Source organism: Gopherus flavomarginatus, chromosome 1 (assembly GCF_025201925.1).
Source record: "Gopherus flavomarginatus isolate rGopFla2 chromosome 1, rGopFla2.mat.asm, whole genome shotgun sequence".
NCBI classification, from domain to species: domain Eukaryota; kingdom Metazoa; phylum Chordata; order Testudines; family Testudinidae; genus Gopherus; species Gopherus flavomarginatus.
Genome location: NC_066617.1, coordinates 320,014,513 through 320,028,127, shown reverse-complemented (window position 1 = coordinate 320,028,127; position 13,615 = coordinate 320,014,513). Strand labels below are relative to the sequence as shown.

General features: G+C 41.6%; 1 protein-coding gene across 2 annotated transcripts in view; it reads left to right on the top strand.

The window, feature by feature from the left end:
* The window catches only part of EXOSC8 (exosome component 8), a 48,366-nt gene that overhangs the window by 6,090 nt on the left and 28,661 nt on the right, over window positions 1–13,615 (top strand). For both annotated transcript variants that reach the window (XM_050937281.1, XM_050937280.1), the window contains exons 3-9: window positions 2,526–2,589; window positions 4,606–4,679; window positions 6,063–6,108; window positions 8,051–8,156; window positions 8,244–8,289; window positions 11,529–11,625; window positions 12,595–12,715. In XM_050937281.1, the coding sequence (XP_050793238.1) occupies window positions 2,526–2,589; window positions 4,606–4,679; window positions 6,063–6,108; window positions 8,051–8,156; window positions 8,244–8,289; window positions 11,529–11,625; window positions 12,595–12,715 (554 nt within the window). The remainder of the gene's footprint in view (window positions 1–2,525; window positions 2,590–4,605; window positions 4,680–6,062; window positions 6,109–8,050; window positions 8,157–8,243; window positions 8,290–11,528; window positions 11,626–12,594; window positions 12,716–13,615) is intronic.

The window sequence follows — 13,615 nt, the reverse complement described above, 5'->3', positions numbered from 1 at the left end:
GATGAATGTGAGAATTTTGGTAACAATCCATGTGTGCGTCAGTTTTCTTGTGTTCTTTGTGCTGCTATACACTGAGCATAAAAGGAAAGACATGAGGTGTTTGAAGCGTGTAGTTGTCTGGTTGGAGACCAGATATATTAACATAAACTGAATAGAACTTACATATGTGACTGTATTATTTGGAAGCAGGGTTAGCAATTTCCCAGGAAAAACTAGTTTAGGATAGGGCTCTGATAAATACCAGTTTAGACCAGAAAACTGGGAAATGTAAAATTATTATAGTATACAAATAAAAATTACTGAGAAATATTTACCACTGTTGTTTGCAGTATTGTTGTACCACACAAAACAAAAGCGCAATAGAGATTTCATGAGGCAATTACTCCTGAACACATGTTGACCAACATCTTTCATCTAGAATATGCAGGAAAGAAATTGTCAACTGAACAAGAAGAAATTGCAAGGCTTTCTGCTATGTTTACTTGGATGTAAAGTAGAAGCAGCTCCGTATCCAAAATCAGTGTTTTCATCCCATATGAAGGAAACAGCTTCTACTGTAACATGGTGGAAAAATTTGAAGAATGCTGATATTCCATCTGACTTCATAGACCTGGTGGTGCAATTACATCAGCATCCAGCAAGTTTAGCAAGCATAGAACAACCCTTTTCAACTTTAGTTACATCTATTCAAAATTGACAAATAGATTTGGTCTATTCCCTATGTCAAATTTGGTCTTCTGCTACAGAATGCTGTGTAGCCAAATGGACCTGGACTGGTAGTCTGCTACCATGCATGCTTCTGATTGCTTAATGCTTCAGACCTATAGCTCTGCGTGATTCATTTTCTTATAATCCAATGTTTTTTACCTTTATTTATATAATAGAGAAAACTGAAATGAGAGTCACGACATGTATAACTTCCTTGAAAAAATGCCACGCCAAAAGGCATGCAGACATTCCAATGTTCAGTATTACAATTACATATATTAGTATTATGCCCCTGCAGTTTTACTTTTTATTTGTTTTTATTTTATTTTGTTAGAATCTGCTGTCTTATGTGACCACAATTTGAATATTTAACTGACGCTGAGTGTAATGTAGTATGCATTAATTATACCAGTTTTAAAATAGAAAATGCCTTTAACTGGGACTAACTAGTTTTTCCTGAGGTAGTAAAAACCTTGCTTTTATGTGGTAAAACCACTCCTGCTAAATGTCCTCCCACTGCTGCCTGGGAGAGACAATGGGAGCCTCAATGACAGTGACATTAACACTTAATGCCTGGGAAGCCATACAGTTGGGGCTGTGAAGGAAAGGATAGACAGCTCAGAACAAAACAGGTCTTAAGGTTGCTACTGTGAACAGAGGACACATAGCTAGAGAGAACGGAAATGGACGTCAGTATCCAGTCATGGCAAAGCCATTACTTCCACCAGTATATACTCTGTCTTAAGCTTACTTTTCCCATGCTAACCTAAAGACTCCAGATGCTGTATTCCAGGTTACCAATAAATGTTACTTTGGTTTGGGAGAAAGTGCCTTGCTTCACTGCAGTTACTCACTATTTTGTATTGCTCTCTAAGAAGAAAAAAACCTCTCTGGAGTCTGATCTTGGTTGGATTTGCTCTGGAGAGCCTGGTGAGGAACTGTGTGCTAGAGCCTAAAGGCTCAGTATAGGAAGTGTTCAGATCATGTGGCCTCCCCTTGTGGAAAATTCTGGGCCCTGCAATAAAGAGATTAGTCCTAGGAAGCTGTTTGAAGGCCTGTGCCTAGTATGGACACTGTAAATCTATGACAGAGCTCTTCACTGATGATCCACAACAAGGGACAGTCTAGATTTAAGTAGATGGTGAACCAACACCCTTTCTGATTTAATTTGTGTGTTCAGTTTATGTTGTGAAACATCTGAATAACAATGTTGATTGGCTTTTCTGGACTTGGGCCCTATTTAGATTTCTAAAGTATTTCCATTTTAAAAGATGAGCAATGGAAAAAAAGGTTAGTTACAAAAATTAAACAATGCAGACATTTGGAAGTATTCATTCAGGGTTATCAATGAATATTTCTTCTCAAGTTGGCTCTGGGTACTGAAAAATTAGTTGGCCTTTTTGATGATGTCACACCTGTGAGTCAGTTTCTTATAGTGCCAAAGAAATCACAGATTGCCACTATATTCATAGCAATTTACTGATTGCTTTGTCACTGCACCACTGATAAGAGGTATTGCTTTTGTTGCTGAATGTCCTAAATAACTGTAGGAAAGGCATATAGTACTGGGCCTTGAGATGCTTTTTCCTACTGGACTATACATTTTTTAAAGTAACTAACTTTTGGGCCTGTAACCCAGATCACACTAAATTAGACCAAAAAGCTCACCAGCATACAAATCTTTGAGTTTATCCTATTGGTCTTGTCATTGCAAATTCCCATTTGAAGATCAACAAAACCTTTATCATTATATACTCTTGATTGTGTAACACCATGGAAATGTTATTTAACTTGAATTATGTAATGTTTATGTTTAGAAAGAGAACTGCCGACCTGATGGAAGGGAGCTAGGTGAATTCAGAACAACCACTGTCAACATAGGTAAGTGTTTAATGTTGGAAACTGCTGGTGACTGAATCGAATGGAGTCAGTTTTTCTTCCTGGAGTCTTTAATGAATGGCTGTTCTGTTTCCACAGAGCTTGATTTCAGAAGAACCAGGGCTGACATTCTGTGTTGCACCTCAGAGAGGCGCAGTACAAACTCTACAGCCCAAGGATAGTTTTAAGCCATTGTTGCATCCTCTCATTCCGGGGCTACTCAGTGAACACCCCTTTTGCACCCCCAAAGCATAGTTTAAACAGCCATGGGTGGCTATCTAAAATAAGGTAGTTTCCCTGTCTGCCTCTGGGCCACAACATTTCCCTGAATCACTGTGGTCCATTCCCAATGTGCCACTCCTGCCTCCAGCATTGTTTCTAGGACACCTCTATATCAGGACTTGCACGGGTGTGTCAGAAGGTGCATTATGGCTTTCACAGTTCCTACATTGGGGGAATTCTTCATGACCAAATCCAGGGCATTTAGAGCCCTTCTATGCTGCTTTGGCCATTTTACCTGGCATAAAGGTAAATTTTCATCTAATAAAGTTTTGACTATTCCTAATTTAGACAAAATGAATCCTTCAGAACCTGCTAATTAAAATAGAAATATAAAAAATGCATTAGTGAATTAAAAACACGATTAAATATAATTTCTATATATATAACCATTCAAAAATAAGTTTAGCCAAAAAAAAGAAAAAGCCCTTACTTTTTGCAAGGTGACCTGAAGCTTTTGCTAGGTAAGTGCTAAAAATCAAATAGGACATTCCATCATTTTGTATTTTTCAATCAGATCTGTTGTCTTACTTTTTAAATAATTAACAAATGACAAGTCTAAAAATATATTTATTTAGTGGTGCATTTCCCATTCTTTCCATGTAGTGAGAAGTTTGCCACTCTGCTTTGGCAAAAAGCAAATTAAGCCCCACAATATGTCTCTCCTGCCAAACCGTAGTGCTTAAAGCAAATTGTGGTTCCCCAATGGTGGAAATCAAATTGCATCATTTATCAAAATTGCCAGTTTCTCCTTTCTGACCATCTGGCTTCACTCCTATGGTCTCTTTCACTTACTTTCTTTTTATTTTTAATCCATGTTGGATGCGCATGTGTGCATGCACTCTGTCCACTTCTCTGCCTGCTCTGTTTCCATAATGGCTTACACACTTCTACCTACTTTCTCCTTTATTCATTACACCTCCTTTGGAGGGTGCTCCCCTATCTTCTGTCTCTCCTTTCTTGAATTTGGCCTCACACCCAGTTCTTCTCTGTGGTTCTCCTTCCATTCCTCCTCTAGTCTCCCTGCTATATATGCAACTCCTATACTGTGAGTCTGCTCTGTTCATCACTTTTCTCTGATGTCCTAACATCAGCTGGAATGGAAAGTGCTTTTTTTAATAAGTATGCTGCCAGATCTTTTTAGCACATCCAGGCTACAGCACTTTCCCAATAAGAATATGATAAGGCAGGGAATGGAAAACAGATCAGCGCTGCTAAACTAACAGATCTTGCAACCCCTTACTTAGACAAATGTCCTTCCTCATAAGAGTAGCCCCAATAACCTCACTAGCAGACTGCTGAAAGATCTTTGTTTTGCCTCACAAAACTGGAAGGGAATGTAGGTGATAGGGAACTGGACCAGAGGGGAAATACAAGGTAACCTTGTCTGTAAAACAGGCAAGATGGGGAAAATGCAGATATGTGCCTTTTAATATATAATATAAATTCAGCAGTCTGTGAGGATATTATGGTTTCTCACAGAATCAAGTAGAAAAGCAGCATAAAAAAAGTCTTCGTGTTAGATTTGAAAAGTTCTGGGTAATCCAGTACTTTGAATCTCTGGTATTCCACTCACCCTTGGAATTTCCAAACATTTAAAACACACCATGTATTATGTCGTTCAATCTAAGTGAGTGGTATGGAAGCTAAAACTGGTAACTGTCCATATGAAGATGGATATTGTGTTAAAGAGCTTTCTGGGGGAGCAGACTGATTTTATTATACACTCTCTCTTTTCAGGTTCAATTACTACTGCAGATGGCTCTGCCCTGGTGAAGTTGGGAAATACTACTGTAATTTGTGGCATTAAAGCAGTACGTTTACTTTTTTTAGAGACTGAGAAATAATAGTTAAGACTATGTTTTAGTCATGAGTATTTTTAGTAAAAGTCATGGACCGATCACTGGCAGTAAACAAAAATTCATGGCCCATGACCGGTCCATGACTTCTACTATATACAGCTGACTAAATCTTGGGGAGTGGGGCGGCCTGGGGGTACCGCGGGTGCTCTGGGGTGGGGAAGTGGCCTAGGGGGCAGCATGGGTGGTCTGGGGTTGTCTGGGGGGGTGCCGCGGGTGCCCGGGGGGGTGCTGTGAGTGCAGGGGAGGGGAACTGGGACCCCTGCTGGTGCTGGGCGGGGCAGGCGGCGCATGGCCTGGGACCCCTGCTGGTGCTGGGGCAGGGGGGAGGAGATTGGCGAGGCTGGCAGGCTCACTACCCAACTCTGCAGCTCCCTGAAAGTGGCGACATCCCTCAGCTGCTAGGCGGAGGTGTGGCCAGACAGGTTTGCATGCTGCCTCCACCCCGAGCACCAGCTCCACAGCTCCCATTGACCGGGAACTGCGGCCAGTGGGAGCTGCGGGAGGCAGTGCCTGCAGGCAGAGGCAGCCTGCAGATCCCTCTGGCCACACCTCCCCCTAGGAGCTGAGGGATGTCACTGCTTCTGGGGAGGTAAGCGCTGCCCAGAGCCCTCACCCCCTCCCATGCCCCAGCCCTGAGCACCCCCCACCCCAACTTTTGCTGCCTCTTGGGGGCCAGGGCCAGGGGGAGAGGCAGGCTGGTGGCTGCTGCCAAATTCACAGAAAGTCACAGAATTCATAACTTCCGTGACAAACTCGCAGCCTTAATAATAGTTAATGTAACTTTGTTGATAAACCCCTACTTATTAAGTTGAAATCAATATGCCTGTCAAATACATGTACATTTTTTCACAGGACTTATTTTGAGGATTGAAAATTACAGGTAGAATTGCACAAAGGATTTAGGGTACAATAGAGAGAAAGAGAGTGTGTGTGCGTGCATTATTTGTGTAAAGAGTATTTTGGCTCTTCTTAAAGAAAACAAAGACCTTATTTTTGTGTACTAATTATTTAGTTTTTGTGATGATTAGTGATCATTGATAATGAAACAAATCCTCTTCTCTCAAGGGAGATGTTAATAAGTATAGCTGTGGAAAATCTAATTATAATAGTCTAACATAAAACAACAAGCAATTCACTGATGAAATGATAATAAGTAGAGTAGCTGGAAAATCTAGCTTGGTTTATAAAAGCATTTTGGCCAGACAAACCTTTGAGCTCTTATGGAAATAGGATTTCTAAATTATATTTAACATCTTTTAAAGTCTTTTCAAACCAGTTTGTAGATACAAGTTTTTCTTCTCCCTGAATTTTTTGTTGTTGTTTTTGCTTTTACAGGAGTTTGCACAACCCCCAGCAGAGTCCACTAATAAGGGATATATTGGTAAGTTTTAGAGCTTTGTCAGTTTTCTGCCTTTTTAGAAAAACAACAGCATTAGTTATTTGAGTTAAATGCCGTTAGTGAGTGGGAAGAATCCGGTGCAGTAGACATTTAAAACAAATAAATCACATTCAATAATTGCATTACAATGCGCAGGACCAGTTTAGGCAGATGAGACATGGGGACTGGCCTTTTTTGAAGTAGGCGACAGGTTAGCTAAGGAGCACTAGTTGTAGGATTGAAGGTTTCTAGCAGCAGCACAAGGCAGAGGCACAAGGTGGGATTTGCTCTGCCTACCACATGCTAGAAATCTCTCCTCATGGAAACTGCCTTTTCACTGCCAATTCCAGCTCTAACGGCCAGATTACCAGGAAACAATGGGAGAAGCAAGCTATGTGAAGAGACAGCTAAATGAGCTGATGTTCAGAGTAGGGCCAGCAGTAGATGGGAATGTACCAGAGAACTCTTGCTGGGGGTGAGATGGTTGTGGCAGTGGAAGGTGACGTCTGATGGTTCAGGAAGGGCGGCAATAAATTGTATGTTCCCTTGTGTTTTGATAATGGCCAAGAAAAATATCAGCTTGACTTCAAAAATGGTGTGAGAGGTAAGTACACAAATAAGACTTCTGCTGAAATTGAGTCTAACTAACTAGGGATGATACCGATGTAGGCCCTGACCCTGGAAGGGAGCTTTGCAGGCAGACCCTTATTTCCACATGGAGTTCCAGTGAAATAAATGGGGTCTACTTATGAGCATCCCTTTGTGAGATTGAGGACTTAACATTATGAAAAGGTGGTTTAGTATCTCTCCAAGATGTGATGTCTTTGGAGAATTTATTAGATTGTGTTCTCAGTTTTCTGTGATTGTTTGCAAATATTTTTTGCTTCTTTTATGTCCAAAATGGCAAATTTGGGCAATTAATAAAAGGAATGTATCATACCAGGACAATCAAACTCCTGGAATGAAAAGATCAGAGTTGTTGTTTATCCAGTTATGGATATTAAGAAATAATTTGTGATTCATGATCTACATAGCAGGACTACAGGTAAAATGCTTTTAATTTATTGCAGCTAGGAGTAGATCTTTATTTCATTCTGTAAATGTACATGCTGTTTTATGAAACACTGACTAATAAATGATCTGTACCCTGAATCATATAATACTTCGTGTAATTTTGGAAGAAAAATCACTCAGACCAGTGTTCACTCTAATTTTTTACATGCATGTGCGGAATGAATTTTCTTATGTGCACTGATATGGAGATGATGTGTGACACATTGCCTTCATATTGGTGCACATAACAAAATTGATGGGGTGGGGGTGGGTTTGAGAGGTTCGGAGTGTGGGAGGGGGCTCAGGGTTGGGGTAGAGGGTTGGCGTGCGGGGTGGAGGTGAGGGCTTTGGGGTGGGGCCGGGGATGAGGGCCTTGGAGTGCAGGCTGCCCTGGGCCTGCGATGGGAGAGAGGACTCTCCTCAGCTGTCTTTCGCTGCAGCAGCTCAGGGCCGGGGAAGAGGCTCCTCTCACCAGCTGCAGTAGCTCCAGCTAGGCTGGGCTGGGCCAAGGTAGGGGCGCCTCTCCTCCAGCTGGGGCAGGTCCGTGTTGGAGCCAGTGGGGGAGGGGCTCCTCTCCCCCAGTCATGGCAAGTCCGTACTGGGGCCGGTGGGGAGAGGGGCACCTCTCCCCACCACAGCAGGTCCTTGCTGGGGGAGAGACATCTCTCCCTGCTGCAGTCCTGAGCAGGGCTTGATAGGCAGCTACGTGGCCGCGCAGCTTACAGGGAACTTAGATGCAGGTTTGATTAATGTTAACAATTCATGATGTTGGCTTTCATTTGAGATGCATGGTACTAAGAAAGAACATAAAACTGCTGTATGCATTTTTATTATTATAACAGACTGTATTTTTTCTTTGTTTAGTTCATAACTAAATATTTTTGATTTCTAGTTCCTAATGTGGATCTACCACCCCTCTGTTCATCAAGATTTCGCCCCGGACCTCCTGGGGAAGAGGCTCAAGCAGCTAGCCAGTTCATTGCAGATGTGATTGAAAAGTGAGAACCATTATACTACAGTTCAATTATGAACACAGTTATGGGGAAGAATTTTATTTCTTAATTTTCTGTATCATTTTGTTTTAGTTCAGAAATAATAATGAAAGAAGATCTGTGCATTGCACATGGCAAGGTAAGAAAAGGTTTGGTGTTAATGCCAATGTCTCAGAGTGAAGGAGGATAATCATTTGTTAGCAAGTTTCAAGAAAATCCTTGGGCTTTTGGGTTACTATTCTTGTTTTTTTGTTAATTTTGGTACCTGCACACTCTTTGGGTTACATCCAAAGTATAAGGCTTACGTGATTTGATTACTGAAATCAATATTGATGGGTGTATCAACTATATTTTTGAAAACATTATGCTTTTATGTAACTCCTAGAATGCTAAATACATTCTTGCTTTGTAGTGTTTGATTCAAGAACTCATTGCAACAGTGTCTTTAAACGCAAGAGCTTAGTAAGATTAAAAGAAGGAACAGGTGATGATATGGATAACTTGAATGTCCAGAGATAAAATAGCAAATGCAGAAAACAAATTTTGGAGGATTTAAACCAGTCCCTAAATATTAGGGATTAGGATGAGATCGTCAGAAGGGGCAGATTATCCTACATTTGTGCACTGTGAGATTTGTGTTCCTTCTTTGAAGCATCTGGTGCTGAGCTCTCTCAGAGACAGGCTACTGAAGCTGAGGGACCGCTGGTCCGATCCAGTGTGGCAATCTTGTGTTTGTCATTAGAGTTCATATACAACTACTTTGTCTTCCCTGCTTTTGTACTAGGAATTGACTGTCTTTTTGAAGCACTGGATCTTGCATTTAGTAAAAACTATTAGGCCTGTCATGGGGGCCCGGTGTGGCAAGCAGGCTGCCCCAGGTGAGTCAGTGCAGGGTTGGTGCACCCCATCACACGGTCGTCGCGATTCCCTGTCAAGTCAAACAGTTGCGGTCAGAGGACTCAAGACTCCTGGCAGGGCCGAGCAACCAAGCAGTCCGTAGACCCAGGGGTGGGGCAGAGCAGTGGAAGGCTTGGACCCTCTGGGAGGGCAGAGCAAATGCTCAGTCTGTAGCCCCTGAGCCTCCTGGCTGGGGCAAACAATAGCAGTTGGGTTTATATTGGGAGTGCCTGGTAGCCATGCCTAACGGCAAGTGCAAGGCGGAATGGGGGGGGAAGCAGGGGAACCCAGGCCCACCCTACTCCTCTGGGTTCCAACCTGTGGAGCAGTAAATTCCCTATTAAGGGTTCAAGCATTGGCTTCTAACACATTCCCTCAGTCACTTCTTACCATAAGGCGCATCTCAGACATTTCCTCGGCTGGCAGCGGCTCTGCATTCCCGTCAGTCTCCATGGTCAGCTGATCTGGGTCCAGGGTCCTGGCAGCCTGGAGAGTCAAAGGTCTTGGTGCATCAAATGTTCTTCCTCTTCCTCAGTCAGCCCCAACTGAACTGGGCTGCCTCCTTTTATCTGTCCCTTCTACCTGGAGTATGTGCAGCAGGGGCAAGAGGCATGGTCTCCTGGGCCCACAGTGATTGGTCAGCCCCGTTGGCCCAGAGCAGTGTTGATACACCCTGTCACATGGCCAAATTTAGCAAAGCTGCAGGGAGGTGAAAAGGATACCCCTGTGGTGTGCCTGCCATGCTCGCTGCACGCAATGATCTAGTCACCCTTTGGAGTTTGTTTTGACTGGGATTTAAAGGTGTGTTGTCAGAAGGTGTTAGCTAAAGTTAACTAAAACTTCAGTTTGGACAAGGCAATGTAGAAGTTTAAAACATGCTAAGCTGGTCAAGTTGAACCCTGGCTTTCTGCTTTTCATTGAAAACCTGAAAAATGTTCATGAAAATTTTTGGGAAAAAAAACCATTTTTCAAAAATATGTTTTGTTAAAAATACTTACAATTCTCCAGCCAGTTTTAAACCTAGGTATCACTTACTTTTCCTAGAGGGATGACAAAGACCTTGAATTCCAAGGAGTGTGTTTTGTTTTTCCTTTGACAATAAAGAGGCATTTTGGGTAGGGAACAGAAGAGGTCCATGTTGCAGCTTTGAGCCACACATCTTCAGTTCAGATTTTTGTATTGAAGTCCTCTGTCTGTTTTCCTACTTTTTAAACTGTATTGTCAATGCCTCTTGCCATGTTTAACTGCTGCTCACACTAGTGGACAGCAAACTTTATTTCAAACTGCAGATCCAATGCTCATGGAGGACTGACGGGCTGGATTTGGTTTATGGACTGTTATGTTTTCATGGCCGTGAAAAACACATCATGGACCATGAAATAAGCACTTCCCCGTGAAATCCAGTGTCCTCATGTTCCTAGGATCACTCCAGCAAAGAGGGCTTCTAGCTCTGGCTGGGTTGGTGAGGGACAGGACTGTCCATCCCTGCACTGCTGTGGAGGGAAGGGCGGGGAGACTAGGCCCTTCTCCAGGTGCCTCCCCTTGCTGCAGGACACTCTGGGACTGAGCAGCGGCCCCAGAGGTTCCGCTGGAGGAGGCTTTTGGAGTTGCATCCAATCTTCCCTGTACTGCTAGGAGCGCCCCAGCAAAGGGGGCTCCTAGCTGCTAGTCTGGGCAGGGCTGTGGGAGGATAGGACTTGCTCTTTCCCTGCAGGGCTGCTCTTGGGTCTCTCCCAGCTGCAGATAGCTCTGTACTCTCTCACCCCCACTCTGTTCAGCTCTGAAGGCAGCACAGAAATGAGGGTGGCAATCCCATGACCCCCCTACAACAGGCTTGTGACCCCCCCATCCAAATTCTTTTTTGGGTTGGGATCCCCCAATCAGTTACAACCCCCTGACATTTCAGATTTAAACATCTGAAAACGTGATATTTACCAATTTTCAAATCCTATGGCCCTGAAATTGAGCACAATGGGCCGTGAATTTGGTAGGGCCCTAGCTATGTTTAATAGCTCAAGTGTAAAAAGTCCACATATACTTTTTTCTGACATACCAAATATTAATTGAATTTCTCACCCATGTTTTTTTAGTGGAGGCAGAAGTCGTTTTTTTTGTTGATAAAATACAATACAGTGGCTGACTACGGACTGCTATTTGAACATGAATAACTCCTTTTAAAAAAATTGTTTTTTTCTGACATGATCATAATGCATAAATGTGTGGGATGTTCTTTGCTGCCCACTCGGTACAATTGCTTCCTCAGCCACTTCTTAGCAACATCAATCCTAATAATCTGGTGCTATGCTTAGGGAATTGGGTTAGGGGTAGCTCAAAGGCTATGTATTCATATTTGTTATTAAAGGATCAGAGGATGGTTCTCTAGCTTAATGTGTATTACCATTGGCCTGTAACCTGAATTAGTGTGATACCGGCAGTTCAAAGGCTATATCAGATCTCACACATGCAAACTTTGTTTCTTAGCTTGCTTGGGTTCTATACTGCGATTTCATATGCTTGGACTATGATGGAAACATTTTGGATGCCTGCACATTTGCTTTGTTAGCAGCTTTAAAGAATGGTAAGTGTCCTATAACACACAATTGTTAAGCATATTACATTCATGGGATAAATGTGTTAGTAGGAATCTGAATCATGGTGAACAGTCTGTTACTGATTTTAATTTCCCCAAGAACAGAATATTTCAGCAGTTAAAACCCCCATCTTTTTAATGAACTACTGAAGCAGTAATACAAAGAAGAAATATGTCACTAAATTGATGTCATAGATTTGTGTACGTTATTGATCAGGTTGTGGGCTACCTTGCTTACATATGCTTCTTGCACATTGTATTAATCTTTTATAGGACTGATAGCCATTCCACCAGACACCTTAGTTTTTCAGAGCAATGGAATTTGCCTTCAGCGTACCAGAAGTTTGGACACTCCACTATTGATCATAAGCAAAATTGTAATATTAAGTACACCAACATCTAAATGAAATGTTACCTGTTCATGTTACTTAGTGTAAGAAAACTAAGTTTTTATGTAATCACTTATATTTTGGGTTATGCAAACAGGAAAAATATTTAGAATTTATGACTTGTTCACATTTATCACTGAAGAGATCACAAAAGCAAGATCACAGAGGAATAGAGAGAAGTGATAGGAAAAAGACATGCTATTGTGGGATTTTTTTTGTTCAATGTTGTACAGATAATGTACTTACAATGTAGAAAGTGCCAGTATGGTGATTTTTTTTTTAATTTCAAATGTATTTTTGTTTACAACTGATCGTTTATACTTGACTGACTCAGAACAAAATAATGGGCTCAAAAAGGATAAGAGTGGCATCTGTTATTTTTATAGAAAAGAGATGTCCCACATTGTCTGATTTGGGACCTGCGGTCAGTAGGAATTGCAGTTGCTCAGTCCCATAGAGATTGGTGGATGTTAACAGAACAGTTCATAAAGTATTCCTTTGGGGATAAAGCCCAAACTATCTTCAGCCAGTTTAATATCATACAATTAATTGGCCTCTTCCCTTTCAGTACAGTTGCCAAAAGTTACTATAAATGAAGAAACAGGTTTGGCAGAAGTCGATTTAAAACAGACAAATCCTTTGAATATCAGAAAGCATCCAGTCGCTACATCGTTTGCTGTATTTGATGAGTAAGTTGGTAACTTTTAAAATGTATACTTGTTTTTAAAAAATTGTTTAGCGACACACACACTGGTGAAAAACTGACAGTGTTGCCAAGAAGCTGTTGTGGCAAAATCCTCATGCAGTTAAGTCAGTGCACCTCATGGACCAGCCAGACTTTTCAGCTACTCTAATTCAGGGCTGATTATTTTGAACTGTTACATAGTTTTATAATATAACAAATGACCACCAGAACAGAATTAATATTACCAAACTTTTCCCTGCAACTGAAGCCAGATTTATCTCCAGATTTCACAGCTTAGCCATATGGAAAGTATTTTAATATTAAAATGTACTTGAGAGGTGTGGCTGCATGATGTTATTGTATTTATATACCTTTCATCCCAAAGAGCTTCACTAACACAAAATAACATGTACAATCACTACATCGACTATTGAAATGCAAATACCTCTGGCCTACAAGGTGACAATTTTTCAATAGCTCATAGCAACAGTTCACAAGAGTTTCAGAACAGAAAGTAAAGAACTTACCAGGGATTGACATAGATGGAATGTCATTACTCTCCAAGTTAACATCCTTAGACCTAAAAGGGTTGCATGTTGTCAGGCTCTTTATTTTGAAATCTATCTGAAAGGCTCCTTACTTGAAATCTTTCTTGTTGTTTTTTCCACTAAAATAGCAGGATTGGGGTACAAGTGGTTCCCCAGGCCAGACTTTGCCTCTTGAGCAGAAGAGTTTTGTTGTCACCAGCACTTCATAATTGTTATAGCCCATGCTATAACATTTCTGGCAAGCCCAGAATTACAGAGGCTGTTAATTCCCAAAGGGTGAATGTAAAGTCTGTTTCACTCTTCAGGGATTCATCTGCTATAAATTGCTTGTAGATGGTTTTCATTACTTCAGGCCC